At 44.3% G+C, this 27,031-nt stretch overlaps 1 protein-coding gene across 1 annotated transcript; it reads left to right on the top strand.

The window, feature by feature from the left end:
- The first annotated feature begins 4,973 nt into the window (after nucleotides 1–4,973).
- LOC146188985 (alpha-tocopherol transfer protein-like) lies at nucleotides 4,974–25,432 on the top strand. Its single transcript, XM_084603191.1, has 5 exons — nucleotides 4,974–5,123; nucleotides 9,085–9,336; nucleotides 11,566–11,759; nucleotides 14,588–14,698; nucleotides 25,080–25,432. The coding sequence occupies exons 1-5, from the start codon at nucleotides 4,994–4,996 to the stop codon at nucleotides 25,269–25,271; spliced, it is 879 nt and encodes a 292-aa protein (XP_084459317.1). The 5' UTR covers nucleotides 4,974–4,993; the 3' UTR covers nucleotides 25,272–25,432.
- Nucleotides 25,433–27,031: the final 1,599 nt, after the last annotated feature.

Here is a 27,031-nt window from a genome sequence, read left to right as displayed (position 1 = left end):
GGGTTGGTAGTTAAAGCTGCAGTTTTCTGGCAGGCCCACACCATGTGGTAGGTATCTGCTACCTCGCCACAATGTTGGCGCATGCCGGTCACCATGGTGTCAAAGTGTTTTATAATAGCCGGGCATAACATTGTGTTGGTAAACATCGCCGGAGCACGCGTTCGTCGCCTACCCGAGCCTCTTAGCGGGTGTAGGGTATCGGCGACGATTATCTTTGTAATAATCTATAATTTCTACATATCTCGTGAGGAGTAGGGCCTCATCCTGTTCCATGGAGTCAGAGGGAGGTACCTGGCAGATGAGTGCTCGGACAACCGTATTCGCGGCCTCATTTCCCCTTAGATCCTGGTGACCAGGAGTCCAGATATTATGTTTTGTCGGAAGATCTGCTTGCCTCATGCTCATTCGGAGTATTCTTTCTGCCAGAGGTGTCACCCAGCCGGCCTCATAGTTGCGGCACGCCCCTCGCGAATCCGTAATAATATATTTGGACGAGCAGTTGGAAGCAGCTAAGGCAATGGCCACTTCTTCCGCCTGGGTCGGTCCAGGAGCTTTGAATGTGAGCCCGTCTTACTGCAGCCGTGTACCACACCCTGCTGTTTGGGCTGGCAATGTCCACGTAATACACGATGGGGAGGCGCGGTGCCTACAGCGCTGGCAAACACGTTTCTTTATTGTTCATCCGGATGGTCTGGCCATGCCGGCACTGCTGTTTTGAGTGTTATTAAGCTCGTGTGCTGTTTGTCTGTTTGTTGTCATGACGGCTGGACTTTTAAAAAGTGTGAGCATCCCCCTCCTTTTTTTCCTTTTTTCTTGGGGGGGTAAGGATGTTGAAGTATTAACATGTGCATGTTGTGTCCTTCTTAGCTGGGCAGAAGTGTAATGGTGACTATGCAGGACAGCCCTGCAGCTTGTATTGCATTGTTTGATATAGTGTTGAACAGTGGGTATATCAGCTTGCATACTAAGTTTCGGAGTTACAATAAACTTATCTTAGCTGCGTTTAGGCCATATTATAATCTTGTTATGGCATTCCCTTGTGCCAATGTTCTCTTGCCTTCTCCCGCCTCCCATTAAACTCAGTGTTCAGCCATATTATAATCTTATCATTCAATTTTGCCAAAACTCGGAGTTTATGCCATATTAAAATCTTGTTATATCATTCCCTTGAGCCAATGTTCTGTTGCCTAGTCACACTTCGCGTTTAACTCGGTGTTTAGGTCATTCTCTTGTGACAAGGTTCTGTTGCCTGTTGCCACGTCGCGTTCACCTTAGTGTTTAGCCCATATTAAAGTCTTATCATTCTCTTGTGCCAATTGAATATTGCCTAGTCCCACTTCGCGCTTAACTCTGAGCTTGCGCCATAATATAATCTTGTTGTATCACTCACTTGTGCCAATCTTCTGTTGCCTAGTCCCACTTCGCGTTTAACTTGGCGTTTAGACTATTTCCCTGTGCCAATGTTCTGTTATCTGTTTCCATTTCGCATTAAACTCGGTGTTTAGCCCATATTATAATCTTGTCATTCCCTTGTGCCAATGTTATGTTACCTAGTCTCACTTCGCGTTTAACTCGGAGTTTAGGCGATATTGTAACCTTGTTATATCATCCCTTGTGCCAATGGACTGTTGCCTAGTCCGACTTCACGTATCGAGCATTTACCATCATCTAGTGTGAATGTTCATTTGTTTTGTAATTGGTAAATTGTACCATGTGTAAAATAACTTTTCCTAAGCTCACGAAACTCACAAGTCCACAACATTCATTCATGTCGAATATGGAGGATATTTTTTTTAGGCGAACGCCTTTCTAGGCTCATGAAACAAAAACCCGTGCGAGAGATCTGTCATATTCCGCGACAGCCATGAAATCAGTTCTTGCATAGCGTTCCTGCCATCTGCATAGCCACACTTAAGGACGCGCCAAGGAACGCCACGCGACAGGAGCGATGGTGGACCGTCTGAACTCACACTTCCGGAGAAAATGTCCTTCGCCTTCCCTTTCCAATCATAATTATATGTAGCAATGCAACGAAAGCTGACATAGGCAAACTATGGGAGGCATATAATACAAGAGGAAGGGCAGGCGTTCGCTATTCGCCTCTTAAAAGACATCTAAGAGATCCTCTAATTTTTCTAGTGTTACCACAGCACGGCAATGCCAGCGCGGCGAAGCCGTGGAGTCATAGCGCACTAACCATGTGATGACAACGTGATATATACACTTTAATGGTAGTATCAATGTCCATACATAATACCTGTGCTTACGTTGTCTTCGAAACCATCTGCGTAGTCCGAGTGCCAGATGAAAGAAGTGCATTTTTATGCGTAAGCATTAAGTGGCTATGTTTCAGAAGTTAGTCATCAGAACCTCGTTGGCGGCGATGGGAAAAAAGCGAATCGTTGTAGTCGATAGATGATGACAAAATGTCGCCAGGGGAAACCTTGGTGCATGTGGAATCATTAGGCAATTAATTGCAGCTAATGAAGTCAACTGGACGTCGAAATAACCAACTGGAGTAATGGTGATGTCCAAAGAGATCACACGATATCTGATTTGTGGTCACCTGACCAATGCAGGCGTAGGATAGTAACGTAGTTATGTCAACGTCGAGATGTTACGTCAGTGTATGACGCCACAAAACCGGAAATGAAAGTGGTTCGATACGACTGAGCCGAAAAAAACTGAAATTGGCGTGGTTTGACATGTCCGAGCCGAATAAATGAGCGAAAGTGATCAGAAAGGATACATAGCGCGCTCCTTATTCAACACAACCAGCACTTTTGTTGAACGCATCAACTTTCACCGGCATCCTATAAATGGTTTACAGGAAAGGAAAGGTGCAGTATATGTCAATCGGGGAATCTCGCTGAAACATCTCGGGGACAAATCTCGCCGACCTGTGATTTTCACCATGAGTCTAGAAAGGTTTTCGCCTTTAAAAACTAAAAGCGCATACCCAGCTTGCTACACAATGTCGTCAACATTGCAGATGCTATAATATTTTGCGCAGTGTGGAAACTCTACAAGAGGCGCACGATATACCGTGTGCAACAGCAATGTTCAGGCTTACGAACTTCTGCAGTGCAGATTCTGTAATGCTCCCGGAAACGTTCTAGTAACTTGTGCATCATTTAGCTCTTAAACGCCAAAGTGTATAGAAATCAAATGGCAGGGTGGAACTTAACAGGAAACGAGCGTGGTTGGTCAGGGCCTAGACGCGACCTAATATTTCAGCCGTAATTAACAAGGAACGAGTACGGGCAAAACTGTTGATCAGCTATAATGCGGAGGTAATAGGGTAACCAGCTCTCTCTGGGCGTAACAAACTAGCTGCGATAAATCAGGACTGAGGGTAGAGAAAAGGTAAGTGCACCGATGAGAAACAAATTTGGAGAATGCAACATGCTAAGGGTAGCTTTATATAAGAGTGTCATGGGCTTTTGTCCTTCAGTGTTCGTACTTTTCACTGTTATTAAAAAGCTGAATAGTTACATGCTGTCTTATTTGCCTGCGCTCGACCTACAGTGCAGTTGCCATTCGTATTTTCAACAGTTACTTGAACAGCTCGTTACAGACCCTTGCAACGGCTTCAAATAATATATGAGATATTCTATAGCACATGACATGAAAGTACCAAGCAGTTACATTTACATGCAAAACGATTTCATTGCGTGTCGAATTGACGGCTTCGGTGTATGAGTTCACTTCAAGCAGATGCTGTAGCAATGCCATTTGAGTTGCACTCTGTTTTCTTTGACTGTCATTTCAAAGCAGTCCTGACTTATTCAGAGGATAAATGCACAAACAGCTTAGAGGGGGGACAGAGAGACAGGGAAAGAAAGGTTAAGTTTTATAGCTTATCAGCGGTTTGCTGCTTCAGTCTCCTATTCAAAAATTGGAGCGATCCAGAATAATCTTCAAGAAGAGATAAATGGTCATGTAAAGTCATTTGAAAGCGACGAGCTTGTTTAGTTAGAACATTCGCTGTTACTTGGTGGAGAAAAAGATTATAGTAAGTTTCTACACTGAGAAACCCAAAACGAATTTTGGTTGCTGAGTGAAAGCAAAAAAAAAAAACAAAAGATGTCCTTATAATGCGCAGCTAACCCATTGGGAAATATGTACGTGTCAGTGCTGATAAAATATGCATAACATCCGTATTTCGCCTAAATTCTCTAGCATACCCTCATGCACCACTCACATCAACAAAATATTGCTTCGAACCTACGAAAAATGTATGCCATTCCTTCTCGCCTATATTTTACATTTCAGTCAATATTATAAGTGCTACTTTTTCGATTTCCGGTGGTATACTGTTTCTTGGACATTTCTCCCTTTCTTGCGTTTTTTCTCCTGAATTTGCTTATTTTTATTTCTAATAAAAACATATCAAATTAAATTCAGCTCTTCCACTATGCTTAATATTTTGTCAGCTATTTTCAACTGTTTAATTTACTTCTTTCCTGCTCCTCGTACTTTATTCTCTCATCATGCATTCTTGCTGCTATGACAACAGATTGATTTCGGGCATCCAGCTGCATAACATGTAAATAAATTTTAAACAGTATGAATTCACATCTGCGCAGAGAAATAATCTTTAGTCAGACAAAATATTTTTTGATGACGCTAATCGGAAGCAAAACGCATGGCTTGAAACACAGAAAATCATTCACTGCGTTTTTTTACCATAATAACATTAATGGTATTTTGCAGAACCGCCTAAAAGCACTGCCCATTCCCGTCTACCCTTAAGTCATATACTATTACGCGGACAGTCTACGAGGTGAAAAGCAAGGCGTTCGTGTGCTGTGTGAAGTCTGAGCACGTTGAAGAACATTAGGCGGCCGAAATTTTCGAAGCCCTCCACTACGAAGTCTCATAGCCTGAGTCGCTTTGGGACGTTAAGCCACATCATCCAAACTAATGTACACTAATTCGTCGTAAATAATAGGAGTTATAAACTGTGCTTCACCGTTTTCGCCTCAAAATCATGTATACAGACGGCAGACAAATGGCGCTTGAAGGCCCAGCGGAAATAGTGGATGTCGCCAAGCGGGAACTAGGAGAAACGCCAAAATTGAAGCAAGATGCTTTAAATGAACTACGCAGACTAATATCAGGTAAGTAGAATTTGCATGCTCTGATACCGTCTTGTTCGTGCAAAGAGTATATTTGTTGCAATTCAGTTGACTTTAGTGCATAATATACCGCTGAAAGAAGCTAAACCGCATACCTAGTGCTATCTAAGCGCATCGTCACTGACTGGACTATAGTCTAGTGGCGGCACCCCCAGCAGATATGCAGTACGGAGAAAATAGATGAGCGCTGACATACAGTATGGCACGGCCTGACTTCACCTCAAGGCCCGGCACATGTCCTCTAAATTATCGTTTTATTTCGCCGAGCCCCCCGCCGTGAAGTGCGGTCCAAAAACTTCTTTCGGTAATTTCCGGCAACAGAACCAGGATAAACTGCTCAGTGAGACTGCACTAAAACGCATGGCTAATAACAGCTGAATAAAATAAAGTGCCCACAAATTTTTATCTTAAGCTATAGGACCAAGGAAAGTGAGCCCGTGCGCACGCTCACTTCTCGAGCCATGACTTTCTCAGTCAAAGCTGTGAAGACTGAACGCTGATAATGGCATGCTGGAGCTTGGTAATTATTTATGCATGATAATACTTTCAGTCTAGTGAGGATGGCGGCAAGTATTCTAGCAAAGCGTGAGAGTACTTTTCCCACGGTCATGTCTGTGTCACGCTTTTGTATTTTGCCTACAGCCAGCCCTCGAGCATGCAAGACCAGCTGAATTAAGGCGTTTTACGCGTGCAAAACTGGTTAAAAGATCTAAATATTTACGTAGGCAATATATACCATGGAAACTGTAGTTTGCGTAGGTAGGGTAAATACACCAAAGGCCATTTCGATTTGCTTAGCTACACTTGGAAACGGGTTTTCTTGTAAACCAAAGCAAGGCACCCATAGCGTCCATGACTGCATCATTTCGCCATATTGTTGAGTTGCACCAGTACGCATGATTACCTGGCACGTTACTATATCTGCTTTAAATTCCCACCACTTCTATTTACGGGTGCATAGCCAATTGCTGGAATAAAAAATATTTATTCTTACACTCAGCACGTTGAATCAGACCAGTTTAAGTCCAAATAACCGTGAAATGATGTATACTGACTGTACTACGTTTTCAAGTTGCTACTAACTGCAAGCGCGGGCTATATTCCACCGCCCAGTAAATAAGGCCGTCCTTCGGTTCTGCAGCCTCCACTCATAGAGCAAAAACCTAAAGCGAGGACATCTCTATGCACTCTGATATTTGACAAGAACTCTATAGAAGTTAACGTTTCGTGATCAGTTGGGGTAGCCAGCCTTTGTGTCATTGCGTTTATGTGCTGATTCCAAGGACCCCAATTCGATGCTGGCTGCGGCGGCCGCATTTCAATGGAGGAGAAGAACAAGGCATATGACTACGGCCTCCCTCACATTGTGACGAAGAATTGAGCGATTGTGCTCAAAGCCGACGGCGTTGCAATGTGTGCGGTTAAGTGATTGGTACTGTGCTAACTGTGCTACGCTGTGTTAACTGGCCATATCAAGGCCCCTGCAACATCTTGGTGGATGTTGTAGTTGAATTTCCCTACCCCACGCTGGACCTCGGCAGTGGTCGCCACATAAGGCCCATCAAATGTCCACTGCCGCCGGCCCGACAGCTACCGCCTCCTCTTCAATGGCCCCACAATCCCTCCTTGTGGTCCAGCCCCTAGATCCTGCCCCATTCTGTGGCACTGACGACAACGTCGAGGTAGACGACTGGCGCGACCTGTATGAGCACGCCAGTTCGAATAATCGATGGGATGCAAGTCTGATAGTATCCAATCTTATCTTCTTTGCGTAAGCACGGCGCGCTAGTGGTACGTCACACAAAAGGCAGAACTAACTTCATCGGAAGTTTGCAAACAAAAGATGCATGATCTGTTTGGAAATCCCATTGGGAGCATGCTCGCAGCCAAGAAAGACCTGGCGTCATGCACACAATCGGTCACGGAATCGTACATTGCCGAAACACAAGATGTCTTCGCTTTATGCCGTAAGGTTGACAAGGACACGACTGAAGAAGACAAAATTGGCCATATCATCAAAGGTATTGCCGATGAAGCATTTAATCTATTACAATATAGACTGTGCAACCATCGACGCCGTCTTACTAGACCTGTCGCTGTTTAGAACAAACTAAACTTCGCCGAATATCGCCTCGTTTTGACCGCCTGACGAACACCACTGCTAGCCCTACTTGCGCTGATTTACCGCGTTTAAAGCAAACGTCTGCACGAGACAACTTCATCTGCATCGTGCGCCGAGAATTAAAGACATTGGCACCTGTGGTCCCCGATGCTCCTTACCTTCTAACTACGCTGCTACAGAGTTCTTGGCAAGAGAAGTACGCCAAGAGGTTGCTAACATGGGGATCTACACAAGTCACACCATGGACTAACACCGCACTCTTCCGCAACCTTCTGTTATTGCCGCTACCACTCCCCTGGAATAAATATATAGCGGCAAAACCCAACCCGTGGTTTGTTCACGTGCATTTCCGAAATTTTTGGCTGCTATTTAAAGTCGCTTACACCTATGATTTGTTCATTTTGTACTGCATCTTGCATGCAGTTTTATGTATGCGTGAGTGAACACACATGCGCAACTGCTTACCATGTATCCTATATCCCCATTGCTGCTATAGTCTAGGGGAAAGCTGTATGTAGAGTTAAATAATTAATAAATAAATGCAAGTCTGACTACTCATTCACTCCATCAAACACATTATTCAACATCTAAATCCGCAGTAATTTACCTCTTATCCTTGCCCAATATATTTCTTCGCCCATACCAAGCCTCCCAGTCAGTGCACAGACTAATGTCCCCTCGCTAAATATTTACTGAGGATAGAGCATATTTAGCACCAATATTGAACTTCAGTGCTAACGTAGGTGCAGTGGTGTGTTTTTATCCGGTAAATGGCATCAGTGCTGTTATCTGAAATTCGTGTTGGCTTCCTACATTTTACGGCCTAGTTGTTTGGTCCCTATTCTGCTAAAGTAAGCAGCCTTGCATTCCAGAACCAATATTGACAAAAGGGATGTTGAAAACTGTTGCAAAATAATTCGTTCCGATTCCTCATAAGGGCACTAAATAGTATTTACGTTCACTACGCAATATGGCAAAACATTTAGGACGGATTGTCGGAAGTTTCAGACAAGACATTTTGTGGGAACGAAAATATAAGACTCTTCTGTCACTGACACTATTCCCTGAACGCGTTACGTTTTCATGGCAAAATGCTATTAGTAAACAAACGCACTGTTTCGCATAGGTTTCGAGGCTGACGCAAATTCACTTGTACTTTATGGAAATCTCTGCGAAGTGCGCAACCGGACCCGTGGTGCTGTTTTCACTAGTGTCGCTTTTTAGTCTCCGTCCTGACTGAAGTTTTCGTATTCCCTGCAGTTTAGTGCTAAGATTCGGGCAGGAGTTTAAGCTTTTTTAAAACCTTATAAGCCCTCCAAAAACTCGAAATTAACTATCACTCCAAAGTCTGAACGTAAAGCACGTTTCGTGCTATGAAGCCTAACCAGCGTGATGAATACACGACCGGGTTCTGTAACATGCTGGATATGCTACATTGAAGCATAGTGTTCAGGCATAACTTGGCAGGCCAAGGATCTGAATCCTAACGAGAACAAGTTGAGCATATGGCCGCTGAGTCAGCTAAAGCATATTGTCCAGTCTGTTTGTTGTAGAAGGGCTACTGACACTTGTCACACGACTAAGGTCCCGTCAACACAATGTATTATAAATTGTCAATGCCGACATGATACGTACGTCAAGGCTCGCTGCAAGGTTAACGAAGTGGCAAAATATTTACATCAAGAAATAAATTATTACATAATTAACCATTATCATTGCTTCGTTCAGGATTATATCGTCACAACATGTCGCATGCGGTGTGGTAGCCAAATGAAGATGTAGAACGTTGATATCTGGTTATTAAAGCCCTTTCTTTACTAGGAGAACCATCACTGGACTGCCCTCTGGAAGATGACTTTTTGATTAAATTCTTGCGAGGTCGAAAGTATGATGTCCATTCGGCATTCAAGAACGTTAAGAAGTATTTCAGGATTCGAATGGAATACCGGGATATTTTTGAAGGACTGACACCCAGCTCTATTCCTTTCGATGCCGTGTGCCGAAGAAATCGGCTGGTGACGATATCCCGACAGAGGGACCCCGAAGGAAGGGTTGCTGCAATGTTGAACATAGGTGAGTAGTGTGAAATTTATTTCTATGCTCTCCACTGGGCTCTTCTCTTCGCGACGTCATTGGGACGACACAATATCCCATTGTTCTGTTATACTGAGAGAAAACGCTGAACAGATATACTTTTAGCTCAGCCTCTATTTTCCCATATTTTAGATAGGATGCCAAAAATAACTTAAGTGGAAGTGACCGCTGCCTTGTAATGCTCAGCTTAACATTTTCACTAGAAGTCTCCTCAGCAAAATTACTTTATTAAATGGTGCTTTTAGCCAACTAACCCCTATTCAATGAAAACGTCACCTTATATAAAATGCTCTTACAGTGTACATGACCATAATGAAGGTTTAACAAACTTCATTATTAGGGCTGCACGCCTAGGGTTTATTCAGCTTCTGGAGTGGGAAAACAAAAATCAATAAGTTAAACAAAAGAATGTCGACAAAGAACAGATAAACAATACTAAATCTGGAAAAACGTTTTGTTACGTGCTTTAAGACAGTTTCAATTTTTTTTATACCAATTTGAAAGGCTCACATCTGCTGCACTGCCTACAAAAAATCGCGGTAAAATTAGATGTCCACAAACAGCTCAACCTCAAGAGTAGAAATCAATTCTGACAGGTACAGTAGAACACGAAGACATCTCGGGCTATTGTTTTGCAACATTTTCGAGTTAATCACACTATATAGAAATATTTCACAAATAAAAACCGCGATAGACTGTAGACAAGTGGCAGTATAATAAGCCGTAGAATAATCTAATCGCAACTGATGAAATTGATAGAATAATAAGCGCTGGTAACAAAACAGCGCACGAACTTGGTGAAATACATTCTCAGATGCCAGGCTATATATCAGAGCATGTAGTAAAGGCATTTTTTAAGATTCTTAAATGAACTTTGGGTATCAGAACAAATCACTGGTAAGCTTGAATGAAAGTCAAGAAACCTCGGTAAACTGACACTTTGTAGGCTTTTAGTTCTCACCTGCTCTCCTGCGAAATGCTTTTTATATGCCTCCAATAGTTGATTGGCCTACACCGACAGAGGCTCGCGATCTTCTTGATGCTGGTCATTGTGGTCTTAAAGAAAGGTATAGTATACAGCCAATCGTTTAGTTGGTATAGAACGCACTGTACGAAAAGCTCTGGTTCAGAAATAAATCTTACTACTTTCTTTTTGTTTAGAAAGGGCCTATGACCCAATCTGGAGGTTCTGGATTCCGCAGCACTTTGCCGAGCTTGCCATCCGCCTCAGTGTGTTGAACTCCCTATATGACTTCTTGGCGAACCGTTCGATTCAACTCGCTGGTGTGTCTCATTGGTTAGGGCTCTCGACCGCTGTACGCATGGATGCGGGATCGATTCCAGGCCTCGGCGGCCGCTTTTCACTGCGGGCGAAAAGCAGAATCCCCGTGTGCTGTGCGATGTCAATGCACGTTAAAAAACCCGAGGTGGTCGAAATTTCCAGAGCCTTCTGCAATGACGTCTCTCACAGCCTGAACCGCTTGGGTACGTTAAACCCCAGAAATCAAACCGAACCAAACCACTCCATACCTGTAGGCCTAAGTTCAACCTGTTTGCAAAATTACATTTATGAAAGTGGAGCATCTAAGGGATGTGTGTTAGGTATGCCACTTCTTTGTTTTTAAAGATTATTTGTCGTCGCCAAGCTAACCCTAATCTGTTAGATGAATTCAGTCTCTGTTCACTATATTTAGATAGCTTGCACGTCCTCCAGCATAGAAAGATGTGAAACGAAAGCAAAGTAAGCAAAAACGACCACACTAGTAACTTTGGCACACAGAAATAACTTGAGTTTTCTTCGCGGAAGGCAGTTGACATTATTTTGGCACTCAAACGAGGTTCACAGACAACACCTGTACTATACCAAAACGAAGACGAATTTTCGATAGAAATGTGCACCATTTTTCCTTATAAAGTTTTCACAAAATCTCACTTTGTTATCATATAAGCGCACTGTAAAAGTAAACGTCAGTTCAGGCAAAAACAGGAGCTTTCGAATTAACGGGTGTTCCATATATGTATTCTTGTCGCTTTAAGGATTCCGTTACTCTCGGCAATATTGCATAGGAAATGTGACCATTGAAAGGACATTAGTGATTATATTCTTATGTATGTTATAAACACTTCAGTACTCTTTTGGTTTTCATGTCCTTATAATACATTGCATGATAGTAAATCGCCCTTGGCGTTCGTGTTTTCCTTTATCAGGAGCTTGGAACGAAGATATTTGCCCTTTGATTGATCTCATGAAAACTACCAGCTTGCACATTGAACGCCTGCTGTTCGAGGAAGACGCACAGATCAGAGGTGTCGTGTTCGTAGTGAATGTCCAAGGCCTTGGTGTCTACCATTTGACGCACTACACGCCTTCAGTAGTCAAGAGGCTTATCACCATCACACAGGCAAGTTCAAAAAGCTTCTTAAATGCTTGCACAAAGTATTTGATGAAATTTGGAGTAATCAAGAAAGCATGAATTACATCTTGAAAGACCAGCGAACGGTCGCTAGGGAAGTGCAGAGCGCATTATTAAGTCTTCATGTGGTTTTATCTGCTCCTTCACATTTCAGGGCGAAACATCAACGCTGTTATGCAGTGAGAATGAAGAGTGATATAGAAATGAAGAAGTGGTAGTTTTAATTATAGCCCAAAAATAATTTGACCAAAGAAAAACTATTGTGCCAGCGTTTGTACTGAACAAAATAGGTGGCGTCATCTTTACCAGTAATGTGACCAATGGAGGTGAGTTGAAAAATACGAAGGAAACTCTGGCTCATAGGGGTTTAACCTTTGTACTTATCATTTGTTCATGGCAAGAACCATGATTTCCGTCACCCTAGTAATCAATACCTTATACAGCTCGTTCAGTCGAAAAGACACCGGTCAATTAGTCGTAGTAGTAATAGTATTATAGAAGTATTTGGCACCGTGTGCAAGAATTAATCGGGAGCTGCATAATAAGATAGCATCATGGTAATTAGTGGTTCTAGGGAATGAATATGGATTGGTGTGTGATAGGCGACAGGTGAATGAAATCTTTGCAAATTTTCAAATTAATTGCTTAACTGAAGAAGAAAATATTGAAAAAAAACTCGGTGTCAAAATTTTCAGAATGAAAAGTAGATGCTTAATGACGCAAATTAACAGCATTTGAAATGTGTAATGAATCAACAAATTATTTGAAATATTTATAGAATGAAACATAAAGAGGGGTATTGAGAGTATCACAATGCTCAGAATAAAACTCCAATGCTTGATAATGCTAATAAAGTAAATATGGAGCGTGTCAATGATCCAATAACGAAAATAATTGCGGAAAAAAATAAACAAAATTGAACAAACAGGTTTTCAGTCTCAAAAAGCACGGAATGAAGAGTAAATATTTGCTGATGATGTGCATAGGTGTAAAAAGAAATGAAAGTATTTCAAACTGAACCATTTAAAGAAAACTAATATCAAAAAACACAAAAAGACATTGTTGTCGTATGTGACACACTATCGCGTCGTATAATTAACGGCAGAGCTTAAGTGTCCGGCTAATTCTTTTTCAATTTTTAAAACACGGCCTAGCATATATCGGTTCCTTGATTTTATGAATTTAAAATTAGTTGTATAACAATGTCATCATAAGCATTACTGTTAACAAAGCCCAAGACAAGCAACCAAATTCAGGCGTATTCAGGAACAGCGGACGCCGTAAGTCGGCTGTGCTGCGGTTCTCTAACCTACTCGGTTGTGTGACTGAATACGTGTTGCGTGTAATTCACCTTTTGTGAATGTTCCTCATAGCCGCCTTTGTCCATACCAGAGTACGTATAACACAGTGTATCACCATAAGTGTATCGCGGAACGTTATAGAAGGCACAGGGCGGCAACATTTGCGTTTATCCTCCTGAACTACTCAGGGCATGAAGAGGGCCTGAAGATACGCTTTCGGAGCCGACAAAGATGCGGAAATGACGAGTTAGTTACGATATGCGTGAGGAATGAAGCCTGCATGATTATCAATAACTTCACATTCATCGCCCCTAAAACACGTCTTACGTTTTCTTTGGATCGATATATGCGTCTCATAAAAGAGCTCCTCATTCTCCCTGAACTTTTTCTGATTACTTTAACGTAGGCTTCGAATGTGGCGCCCTTAACGTCATAGGTTGTATAAGAGGATTCACACACAGCTCCCGCTTTCACAGTTAGATGACGCTCTACGGGGCACAAGTAGTGTTACACGATGCTCCACGTTCCTCGTTCCTCTATGTGGAGGAGGGTGACACTAGCGAGCGCCATCAATGATAGGCTACACGCAACATATGTGCTACCAAAGAAAGCGGACTAATAAGCAGTCGTCACCGTAAGTCAGCGGTAGAGCACCGGACCCAAAATTCATAGGTCGTTGGTATTGATACCCACCTGAGTCATGTGGCTCTTTTTCTACCTCCTAACCAATCTCCTCTACTATTAAATTTCAATTCACATTCATGAACACACGAAAAGGTTCCTATCTTTCCACTGTGTGTGGATGTTCGCTCCTTCTGACGTACCTTATAAGAAAGCCATCATTTTCCCAGCATCTCAGTGCTGATCTATGTATCATCCACGAGGCAGGAAGAAAAGTTTTCACAGAGGATGTCTGTATTTCTTGCACCATTACACAGCTGGAATTGATAGCTCGTGCGCATTAGACGCAATGTTGGTTTCTTACAAATGTTCTGGGAATAGTAGCGCCTAACAAAGTGGTCCTGTCTAGGTAATTGAAAGAATGCGCGCAAGCTAATGTCAGTGTGACCATACTGAATAAATGTGTTTTATTCCCAAAATGACCATGTCAAAAGATATCACCTTAATTTGTGTCAGCTTGCCCGCTTAAAACAGAAGCGAGGATTTCCTTTCACTGCTCCTAATCGCTCGATTTTTAGGTATCAGAAAAACGGTGCGAAAAGTATCAGATGCACGGTGCGAAAATGTTGCTACGGCTTCTGCTACGTCCACACCCGAATTCATCTGTGTTGCAGAAAAGCACCATTGCACTACTGCTTCGCTTAGGTGAACTATTGGCCAATAGATCCAAAAACCTGCCTAAGAAACCTCACGCAACCCTTTATGGTATTTTCGGGTTCGTGATTATTTAGAGTTCATCAACGTGTGGATACCGGGAGATTCAAGACGATCAATTCGCACTTGACTAGAAGAACTTCTCGGCACACTTACCACTTTGATGCTCGCTCTTTTCAGGACTGCTTTCCGCTCCGGATCAAAGGCATTTATATTATAAACAATTCAGCAGTATTCGATATTATATTTCTGATTATGAAAACTTTCTTAAAGGCCAAGCTTGTGAAAAGGGTAAGTAATTAACCTCCTTTGTGTTGGTTAAGATTAGACACAAAGTAATAATCGACACTGCATCTATTGGTCATTTTAAATCATCACTTCCTTTGGTCTTAATTAACAACTTCTATTGCGATGTTATTGATACAGTGAATGCAACGCCTCCTGTCCAAAATGCCTTGTCTTGCCTTATGACATAATTTCTTTCCACTTCCACTCTGTACTGTAACACTCGCCGCGGTGGTGCAGTGGTTGGGATGCTCGAGTGATGTGCCCAGGTATGCGACATCGAATCCCGGCCGGTGTGTTATGCAATGTCAGTGCATGTTAAAGAATTCCACGGGATCGAAATCTCCGGAGCCATTTACTACGGCATCTTTCATAGCCTGAGTAGTTTTGGGATGTTCAACCACATATCAAAGCAAACCTCGCTGAAGTTCAGAACGTTCCGGAAGTATATATCCCAAAAAAGTCGCCAGAACGAATTTACTCCTCTCAGAGGCCTACGTAATGTTTCCTATGCACAGAATTTTTCTGATTTTGGTCTCACTCCCAACAGTGCGGCACAGCGCCCAATAACCGTGCAAGTCAACTGTACGAAAGTCATTACACTCAAGCTCAGCCCCGCATCATGGACGCAATGTAATTAAAATAGCACTACCATAGCGTCAGATAACACCGCAAAAAAACATGGATGGGACACAAGGGCAAGAACACATATCGTGCGCTGACTTTCAACTAGTTTATTCCGAGGCATACATTGCTTTATACACTGTTGCGCACCGCACGAGACACAGACACGTGACGTCTGCCAATATCCAACAGATTGTACAATATCCAACAGATTGAACGCCTTATGAGCTGGGTACCCTTCACACCTACTTCTATCCGTTTAGGCCAGAAACTTAAACTGAGTGACAACAGCACGAAGCCGAAAGACAAACGAAGGATAGTGGCCCTTCCTTGTATCCGCAACATCGCCCACAGCCTCAAAAAGACAGGTCGAAAAGCTGGAGTTAACGTTGTGCGCACAGCTCCGAATAAACTAAATAGCCTTTGCCGGCGGGTCTACAGCGAAGTGCCAGAAAGACTATGCGGGTGTACTACAAATCACCAGACTCGCTTTGTCGAATGCGCGGAAGGTGTTGTTTATTCCCTGCCGTTGAAATGCGGAAAAATGTACATAGGACAGACCGGCAGATGTACTAACGATAGAATGAAAGAACATAAAATTAACGTCGATCAAGCACGCAGGTATATTAGAATGCATGTTAGAGATTGCCCCAATCAAACTTTTTATGGCTGAGTATGCACAATGAAAAGTTGTTGATAAACATGCCGAGCTGCTGGTTCGGGAGATAATTGAATCAGCCGAGATTGCTAAGCTTGGAGATGACTGTATCAGTAAACCCATGTGTACGTATGACTAAACAAGAAGTGGAGCTGTTGGATATCGTACAATGATGATATTGTCAGGCATATTCTTAGAGTTCAGCACAAGACCCGCTTCCTCCATGCAGTTAAGGACCACAGCTAAACGGCTGTTATGCTCGGCGAAGGTCCTCCCGAAGATCACTACGTCATCTAGGTAACACATGCAAATTTGCCACTTCAGTCCACGCAAAAGAGTGTCCATAAATCTTTCAAAGGTAGCCGGAGCGTTGCATAGGCCAAAAGGCATCACGTTAAATTCATACAACCCATCGGGAGTCACGAATGCCGTCTTCTCCTTGTCTTTCGGATGCATCGGTATCTGCCAATATCCGGACCGTAAATCAACAGATGAAAAGTAGGAAGCTGAATGGAGGCAGTCAATGGCATCATCAACACGCGGGAGCGGGTAAACATCCTTCTTGGTGACAGTATTGAGGCGGCGATAGTCGACACAAAATCGACAGGTGCCATCTTTCTTTTTCACGAGAATCACAGGGGCGGCCCATGGGCTAGATGATTCCTGACTGATTCCTCTTTGCGTCATATCACGGACCTGTTCGTCAATTATCTTACGTTCTGAAGGTGAAACACGGTATGGTGTCTGTCTAATCGGGTGTGCAGATCCAGTGTCGATCATGTGATAGGTGCGGGAAGGCGGAATTGGTGGTGGCTGATCTCGAGCAAAGTCGAATACGTCCGCATGTTTCATAAGAACCTCCATCAATATTCGGCGATCGTTGGTGGGTAGCGATTGATTTATCATGGACTGAAACTGGGCATCAGCATGATCTGGACGTCTAGTTGAACGAGCAACGCCGTCACTGAACGCGGCGATATGCATAGAAAGGCGTTCTTCAAAGTCGGCGAGTTTCAAACCACGCGGCAATACGGCAGGTTCATTGGTATGGTTGACAGTCCAAAGCGTGGCACGGCCCTTGTTCACTCGAACAACGCTGCGGGGCACCAACACACTCTTTTTAGCACCGGAAAGGGAAGCGGGTTCCACCAGAGCGTCGAAGGCATTGGGAACCGCGCCCGAAGACGCAACTGGGACGAAGATGGCGGACATCGCCGGAACGACGGTATCCTCGAAGACAGAAAACACTTGGACAGCCCGCGGCGAGTCTTCTATGAGGGCCGATCGAAGGCTGGGGCTTATTGATATCTAGCCACTGTTGAAGTCGAGAGTTGCGCCACACTGCTGTAAAAAGTCAACTCCTAGAATAACGTCGTGCGTAGAGCGAGGGAGCACCGTAAATTCAGTTCTAAACTCGTGCCCAGCCATCGCTACATTTACATAACAAATACCAAGTGGAGCCAACGGTTCTCCCACTACACCTCGAAATATGACAGTTCTATCCCAACCAAACATAATTTTGCGGCCGAGACGGTTCTTAAAATCTAAGCTCATCACGGAAACTGCAGCACCCGTATCCACTAAGGCCATAACACAAACACCATCCACTAACACTTCCAAGCGGTTCTTCAACATAACGACCGGTAGAGGAATTGGCAATATCGATGACCTGGCGACCGCACCTCCATCGGCCGCACACGCTAGTTTCCCGGTGGTGGAGAAGAACGGCGGGGAGAAGGCGATTGTCGGGAGCGGCGGGCAGGAGGAGTCAGGCTGCGATCAGAAACTGGTGAGTCGTTGCGTGGCGGTACGTAACGGTAGGAGCCCGAAGGAGGGGGATAGGTCGGGTCACGGACTTCTGGACTCACGGTAGAACGGCGATTCCACCATTGGCGCTGGTAGCGTGGTGGCGGGTTCCGGCGGCGGCAGAATCTGGATATGTGGCCAATCATACCACAGCGGTAACAGACGGGTGGTTCACGAGCACGGTCCAAATAATAGTCCTCGGTAACAGGATCGAAGCGATCAACAAAGTCCAGCCGCTGGGGTTGTTGCAGAGGAGGTGGCGCCCTGTAGTGGGTACGAGCTGGGGAAGCAGGGCCATATGAGTCGTTTGGGTGGTTACGGACGGGAGGAGGAGCGGTAGAACGCCAAGAGGAGCGCTGGATGGGAGCTGCCTGCAGGGAGCAGCTGTCACAGGGGATTGCACTGCGGTTCACATCTTGATGGCGGGAGAGCTCAACACGGACAATTTGGCGAATCATGTCGGCCAAATGCGGGGGCTCATGTGAATGCTCGTGAGAATCCGCGCTTTGCAGAGTTTTAGGACCTCTTCTATGTACATTGTGCATGTTTCACCAGGCCCTTGGGCTCGCTGGAATAAAGTCTGCTCAGCGCATTTCCGTTTTGCCGTGGTATCCCCGAAACAATTTCGGATCTCCTCTTCAAAACGCTCCCAGCTCGTTAAGGACGCTTCATGGTTCTCAAACCATGTCAGGGCTGTGGAGTCCAACAAAAAAAACAACATTTGCCAGCATTACAGTGGTCACGTTAGGCAGACGGCCGAATTTCGGGGTTATGCGACGCAGCTTTAAAGTTTCGAACGTACGACAGTGCTTGATCACGGCCGTGGGAGGATCCAAGTTTTCTTTTGTAATTAAAAAGTTGTATACGCCCACCGCGATGCCCTTTAAGAGGCGGCCAACTCTGTCTTCGTCTTGACACCATTTTGCCGTTCTCGCTCGACACCGAGCCGTCTGTTTCGAGCACCCTCTGCCGCGCTGAAGAGGCTCGTCGGGTCGCCCGATTACGCACTCTGGCCTCGCAGGACCGCTCTAAGCAGCGCTACGATCGTCGGCATCAGGATGTCTCCTATCTTCCCGGCGACTTAGTGTGGCTCTGAACACCTCTCCGCAAGCGTGGTTTGTCCCAGAAGCTGTTGTCGCACTACACAGGCCCATTTATTGTGCTCAAACGCATCAATGAGTTGAACTACGTCGTGTCTCGCCAATGTTCCCAAGGTCGCCCCTCTCGGAAAACACAGGTAGTTCATGTCGCAAGAATGAAGCGCTGCCACTCTCGCCGGGACTCTGAATGACAGCCCAGGGGCTTCGTCTGCGAAGGGGGAAATGTCAGGCATGCGAACAGAAGAGAACAAAGTGCAAAAAGAGGCTCTCCGGGATAGAAGTGGAAGAAGAGGAAGCTCACCATTTGTTGGTTAGCACGTCAGGCTAAGGTGCAGAACCATTCTGTAGATAAACCTTAACAATATGTATGGCAGACGTCACGTGTCTGTGTCTCGTGCGGTGCGCAACAGTGTATAAAGCAATATATGCCTCGGAATAAACTTGTTCAAAGTCAGCGCTCGTTGTGTGTTCTTGCTGTTGTGTCCCGTCCATGGTTTTTTGCGCTGTTACATGAATGTGAATGACCAACAAGTTCAAGCTGCGGTTCCGGCCATTCTTTAGGATGCCCCTTCATGACAGTTCACTTCAGTTCAGTCGTGTCCGACTCTTCGTGACCCTATTGACCATGTCACGCCACGCTTTCCGGCCTCTCACTATCTTCCTAACATCACATAACATCATCTGCAGTGCCTCGAGGATGCCATCTAACCATCGCGTTCGCTGCCTACCCCTTCTCCGGTGACCCTCAACCTTTCCCAACATCAAATCTTTCTCCAGCGACTCCTCTCTTCTCATCAGATGACCAAAGTAGCTGAGCTTTAACTTTAGAATTTGACCCTCCAATGAGCAGTCAGGGTTTATGGCCGACAATATTGACTGATTTGATCGTCTGGCTGTCCAAGGAACTCTCAAGAGTCTTCGCCAGCACCCCAATTCAAACGCGTCAATTCTTCGGCGGTCAGCCTTTTTCACAGTCCAACTCTCGCATCCATACATCACAACTGGAAAGACCATAGCACGAGTTATACGGATCTTGGTTGGCAGACTAATGTCTCTGCTATTTACTAGGCGGTCAAGGCTAATCATTGCTCTCTTTTCCAGAAGCAGGCGTCTCCTAATTTCATGGCTGCAGTCTCCTTCCGAGGTAATCTTGGAGCCCAAGAAAAGAAAATCTGTCACAGCTTCCACTTCTTGTCCATTGATGCTCCAGGACTTGATAGGGCAAGACGCCATGATCTTCGTCTTTTTAATGTTCAGTTTAAGCCCAAACTTCTCACTCTCTTCTTGTATACGCATCAGAAGTCTATTGAGTTCCGCTTCACTTTCTGCCATTAAAGTGGCATCATCCGCATATCTAAGGTTGTTGATACATTTTCCAGCAATATTCACTCCAGCTGAAGACTCGTCCAGACCGGCTTTCCTCATGATGCACTCTGCATATAGGTTAAATAGGCAGGGCGACAGTATGCAGCCTTGCCTCACTCCTTTCTCAATCGGAAACCAATCAGTAAGACCATGCCCAGTTCTGACTGTGGCCTCTTGCCCTTCATACAGGTTCCTGAGGAGACAGATGAGGTGAATTGGAACTCCCATCTCTTGGAGAGCTTGCCACAATCTGCTGTGATCTACGCAGTCAAACGCTTTCGCATAATCAATAAAGCATAAGTAGATGGGTTTCTGCAACTCTCTTGCTTTTTCCATGATCCAGCGAAGGTTGGCAACTTGGTCTCTAGTTCCTCTGCCCTTGCGAAACCCAGCTTGCACGTCCGGAAGCTCCCGATCCACATACTGCTGCAGCCTACCTTGGAGGATTTTCAACATCACCTTGCTAGCATGCGAAATAAGCGCGATCGTGCGGTAGTTGGAACAATCTTTGGCACTGCCTTTCTTTGGAATGGGGCTGTAAACTGACCTCCTCCAATCCTGTGGCCACTGCAGGGTTGTCCAAATCTTCTGACATAATGAATGCAGAATGTTAACAGCGTTCATGACAGTTACGAGCCTTTATATTGAAGGAGCTGCAGTTGTTACGTGTGTTTACTCAGGCATCATGCACGAGCAAAAGAAATGTGTAGCACTTATGAGTATTTAGTGCGAAAAACTACGTTACACACTCACACTGAACGATTATTCCTGTCTGAAGCCTCTGCCAAGCTCATTCAATAAGCCCGGAACACGCCGGATGCGAACCCAGGAATTTTTCGTGGCAAGCTAGTGCGGAACCTCATACCCATAGCTGTAGCTGATCACGTGTCATGTTTTACCGCGACCCTCTCGTGCTTTGCTTCAATAGTCTTCACCAACTTCCACTCTTCCTCAACGGATCCAAACATACCGCGGTCCCATTTTCATCATCATTAGCCGGACTATGCCCATATACCCGTAATGCTCCAATTACCCCGGTCCTGTGCTAGCTGTATCCACTTTACCCATGCAAACTTCTTAACCTCATCCGCCCACCTAACTTTTTCGCCCTCCGCTACGCTTTCCTTTCCGTGCAATCTAATTTGTTACCCTAAGCGACCATCGGTTGTCCCCTCTTCACACTGCATGCCCTGCCTATGCCCACTTGTTCTTGATTTCCTCTAGAATGTCAAAAACTCCAGTTACTTCTCGTACCATCACTGTGGGCTTCCTATCCCTCAACGTTACTCCTACTATTTTGCGCTCCATAGCCCTCTGCGTTGCCCTCAACTTAAGTAAAACACCTTTCGTTAGCCTCCATATTTCAGCCCCATAGGTGAGTACAGGCAAGATGCGAGTGTTGTAGATTTTCTTCTTGAGCGATACCGGTGAGCTGCTAGTCATAATCGGCGAGTATTTGTGAAATGCACTACACCCCAATCTTATTCTCCTAGTTGTTCCTCTTTCATGATCCGGCGGTCCCACTTCTTCTTAAGTTTCAACAAATGTGAGAGACGGTTTAACTAGAGGACTTCGCTCACACCCAATAATCGGATAACAATCTTCCAAACTGCCACTTCGCAGTTACAATATTGCATTCGCTCACGTTCAAAACGGTTCTGGCTAACATCCTAAAGTACGCTTCGCTCACCTCCAAAATTTTACTAGCCCACTGCTGCAATTCGGTCAGAAAGGACTTTAATGGCCCTTCCTGAGATTTTAAGCAGTTTTGTTTATAATAGCATCACATCGTTAGAGATTTCATTTCTCGCTGCTACAAATTGTTTTTCAAGATGTCAAGTAGATATACAGGTGCGCACATGAGTAAGCGTAGCACACTTTTCCGTTTAAATTAAAATCACGCATTCTGCACCAGAGATAAGAAACCAATATCTGTCCAAGTGAAAGGGTACTGGCGTCTAATATCTGTTCGCTATTACCACGCCTGTCAGTTTCAATTATGCAACGTGTGAAAACTTTTCGAAGCAAATTGCCTCCTTTTACGCTTGTCCGCACCAGTACATGAATAGAGCAAAAACCGGAGAACCATAAGCGATAGTAGATAAGCTGGTAAATAAGGGGTACAGCCGGGATCACTATTCTTCTGCAATGATCAAAAGGAAGCTCAAATATTTGTCATTCAGCATTAGCAGAGCACATATAGACAACCATGCATCTAGTGCTCGCAAGTATACTCACGGTTTCCTGCATAAATCTCGCCGATGTAGGGTACGAATTGGTCAAATTTAAGATACATTTGCGCCGCGTACAAAGGCGAATACAATAGCAAATTTGGCATAAATTACTGCCAAACTAATAGGAGCGTACGGTTAAAGATTCATTAAAATGTCAGGAGGTCAAAAAAACAAAAAAAGAACACCGAAGTTTCATCTAAACTGAATAGTCAGTCTTGATTTGAACGCTTTCGCACGCTACTGCGTTGGTGGCTATGAAAACATTACAAGTGCGCTAGTTTGGTGAAGAGCGCAAACGGCGACAACCATTTTACAGAACTATTTTCACTAACTGCATCGTCGTTGGCACTTACAGTATTATCATCATTACTAGCGCTTGTAGCACCATTATCCACCAAATGCGTCATCGTTGTCATCAGTACTGCCTTCCACACGCTAGACAAGGAAAATTGCGATCGGTTCATGTGTTGTGTTGTGTGTATTGAGCCGAAGACAGGCAGTAAATAAAACAATTGCCCGGCGTTTGGCACCGGCTTGCCCGCTCAGCTGGGAATCTGGGGGATGGCTGTTCGATTCCCAGTAGAGACTGATTTGTTTCTCTATAATTTCGTGCGGTGGACACGCCCCGCGGACACATCTAAAAAATGGACACAAACTTCACCGCGAGCCTGGGATGCCTTTCGCCCTAAAATAATCTATCACTATTTCTAAGCTCCCTTTCTTGTTGACGCTAGTTGTATTGTTCAGTTTTGAACCATCCTTCAGGAATACCGTGTAGCTTATTTTACCAAAGCACTACGTAAGCTAGAATGTGTCATTTAATATATATGTATTTTTATATAGAAAGAGAGAGACAGATAGTGGCGAAAAATGGAACCGAACGAACAAAACTCAAAAGACTCACATTGGTGCAATCGAGATGTGAATGCGTTGCTTATGGCGTAAAATATACACCTGCGTCAAACTCACAAAGTGTAATGACGAGCGGTGAGATTTTTCATAACAATGAACAAGCTCGACGTTATTAGTGTTCCAACATTTCTTCTTTTTGCTGCCTCTCCGCAGCTCCTTATTGATGGCTTTAGTGAAATAATTCGAATCAATTCTCTTCAGGACTATGCATTAAGTATTTATTGAAATGGTATACATAATGAATAGCACAGGTTCCGGTGTCAGGGAAACATATTTCAAGAACACATATTCAGGGGAGATTTATTAAGCCTTCTAACGCCTGAAGAGGTCTGTAGGGTAAATAACTGAGTCTCTGAGGAGCAGGTGTTAAAAGTTTCAGGCACATCTTCGCAGCAGCTGTGCAAAAAATATCATTACAGCTTATTTTGCATATAGTACTTATTCCTCATAAACATTTGCCAGTAAATAACGCCATCGCTGTATCACAGGGGTTCCTAAGTGTTCCACCTTAAGCACGACAGAGCGCATCAAGTATTGAATGTGTTCGGCTTTACTAGTGAAGACTCTACCTAACGGAATTTCAAAATGGAGGTGCACTAAAGTTAGTTACGGGCTAGTCAATTGGGCGCCTTGCTCTGCTGCACCATTTTTTGCACACTCTAAAACAGTTTTACTGTAATAGGAGCGAAGGTGTTGCGGGTGTTGAACCGTAGAAAGGGCATTCAAATATGACAAACTTTCCCATTAGGTGACGTCAGTGTCAAATGAGAGATGCGCCGTTCCATATCAGCCGTACGTACTACGTTACGATTGGTGACCCTACCCATCATATTTTCTTCATCTCCTTGCTATCCAGGAGAGCTTCGGTCTCATTCGCAGTATTACATGTCATCGCTGGTGTAAGTATTTGGGCCTTTTCGAAGCGATGCCGTGCTGCTGAAGTGTCGCTAATTTTTAGGTTACGCTTCCCAGTGGCTTTATGTCGCAAATTTTTGTGCGTCCCTTCTTTTCACTTAGAGTCGAACGTACAAGAATTATGCCGCGCAATCAGAGTAGATGCTTAGCAACATCTCCAAAGCATGATCTAATCTCGCCTGTTGGCAGCACGTGAAAGTGGGCACAGTCTCTCGAGGCACAGTTTAGGTGTAGTTTTTGTCTATTTTAGCTGATTTCTGCGCAGAAAATTGTTTGGTCATGTTTCCGATAAAAGAAAAAGATGTAAAAATAAACTTGCGCAGGGTATCGCCAAAAGAAGCGACCCCTGTGCACTTATCAGCTTGATCCGTACTAACAGATATTTAAGAGGTCCTGGTGATATTAATTATTTTCCAATGACATGCATGAATATAATAAATAATTTCGCAATAGCTAATCACACAGTCCTGCGGTTGCCGGCGGATCTGTTTTTATCAGTGTGAATGGCAAGCACATTGAATGACATATATTCGTTTCTGTTCGTTGGCAATTAAATCGTGCCAAAGCCGGAGCTTGCAATGAGCCCAAGAAACAGTCATTTCTGAATCACTAACGATAACTGAGAAAGGGCAATCATTGCCGTAGCTAGCAGCTACCACATTCAAGCTGCTATCTGACAAGATTGTCAGAGACTAAAGTGCATTTGTACCGCTTCACTTAATACACCGTCATAAAGTGCCACCCTGCATAACACTTTTCTCGGTCATTTTCAGATCCGCCTCTTTGGTCACGACTTGCGCGAAGTACGCGACCTTGTACCGGATGATCTAATCTCAGAAGTTCACGGAGGTACACATGAAAATTATGACTACGACACGATGGAGCGAGAATTGCAGGACCACGCTGGATACTTCGAGGCTATCAATGGCCGCGGATATCACAACGCACAGCCAGCTCCTTCTTGACAGCGGTAGCGTCGCAACCAGATGCAAAGCAACAATTGTAACTAAAACGTTCAGTAAAAACTGGCACTACATGTAATGTATTCGCGTTCTGAGTCTCCATTTTTCCGGTTCAATTCAAAGAGTACACTGTTTGGAATATGAGCAACAGGATACCAGATTTATTTCAATCCGTGTCAGATGATTTGGCCTTGAGCAGCGCGTCTGTCTCGCAACCCTTAAGCCTGGGTTCATCTTCTACCCACGCGCAATGTTAACTGAATTTTCATTTCCACTCAATTACTTTCCTTTGATTACGGACCATCCTTGAACAATTTAACGTCAATCTGAATATTTCGGCTTATACATCAATTTTAATGTTCCATCGGGATTTATTTGCGCATGCTAACGGCCACGACGACGTCACTGGATATTCTGCGACACGGAACGTTTAGCGACATCGCGATGCAGATTTAGTAATGGGGCCGATGAGGCGAAATACAAGCTACCGGTGCTGGCATGATGCATCGACGGACAGCATAGGATGTCTCAGGTTGAAGCTCGTCAGTATGCACATAACAAATTACCTTGAAAAGGAAAGGCATTGTAAATGAAAAAAAGAAGAAACAAAAGCAGCGAATTTCTGTATTGAAGTAATTAATGACCCAATGCAGCCTACTCACAACGGTACCAGGTTCAACATTACAGCTGTTCATTTACCGCTGCTTTGAGGGAGGCAGCTGATGCAATTTGCATTTGGTTTCCCAGATTGCTGCAGCGTCATCAAAGTTTTCGCTTCTACCCAAAGCGTTGCGCCCCGCCGCGGTGGCGCAGTGGTTAATATTCCCGACTATTTTGCTGGATTACTACGAACACGACCGCTGGCGGCTACACTTCTATAGAGGTGAATCGGGTGGGCGTTCGTGTTCTGTGCAATGTGAGTGCAGGTTATAGATCGCGAGATAGTCGAAATTACTCCGTAGCCTTTAAATATGGCTCCTTATTCTCTCTTTCTACTCTTACTCCCACATTCCTCCCTTCCCTTAAGGCGTGTTTTAAGGTGTAAACTGACCCTAGCAACGTTTAATGCTAGAACCCTAGCTAGTGAAGCTAGTTTAGCAGTGCTGTTAGAGGAACTAGAGGGCATGAATTGGGATGTCATAGGGCTTAGTGAGGTTAGGAGGCCGAATGAGGCATATACTATACTGAAGGATGGGCATGTACTGTGTTATCGAGGTTTACCAGAGAGGCGACAACTAGGAGTAGGTTTCCTTGTCAATGCGTATATAGAGGGTAATAAAGATGAATTCTATAGTATTAATGAGAGGGTTCCAGCCATCAAAATTAGGCTTAATAAGCGGTATAAACTGAAGGTTGTACAGGCCTATGCACCTACATGTAGTTATGATGACCAGACAGTTGAAAGCTTCTATGAAGATGTAGAATCGGCAATGCGAAAAGTAAAGATGCAGTATACTGTACTAATGGGCGACTTCAATGCTAAGGTAGGGAAAAAACAGGCAGGAGACCAGGCAATAGGTGACTATGGCATTGGTTCTAGGAATAGCAGGGGGGAGTTACTAGTTGAGTTTGCAGAGCGCGACAACTTAAGAATCATGAATACCTTCTTCAGCAAACGGCAGAACCGGAAATGGACATGGAACAGTCATAACGGGGAGACTAATAACGAAATCGACTTCATAATGTGTTCAACCCCCGCCATTACTCAAGATGTAGAGGTAATCGGGAAAGTGCGATGCAGTGACCACAGGATGGTGAGGTCC

This window comes from Amblyomma maculatum, chromosome 5 (assembly GCF_055883805.1).
Source record: "Amblyomma maculatum isolate TAMU_Amacu chromosome 5, ASM5588380v1, whole genome shotgun sequence".
NCBI lineage: Eukaryota > Metazoa > Arthropoda > Arachnida > Ixodida > Ixodidae > Amblyomma > Amblyomma maculatum.
The sequence above is the reverse complement of the archived record's forward strand: the minus strand, read 5'-3'. Positions and strand labels throughout refer to the sequence as shown.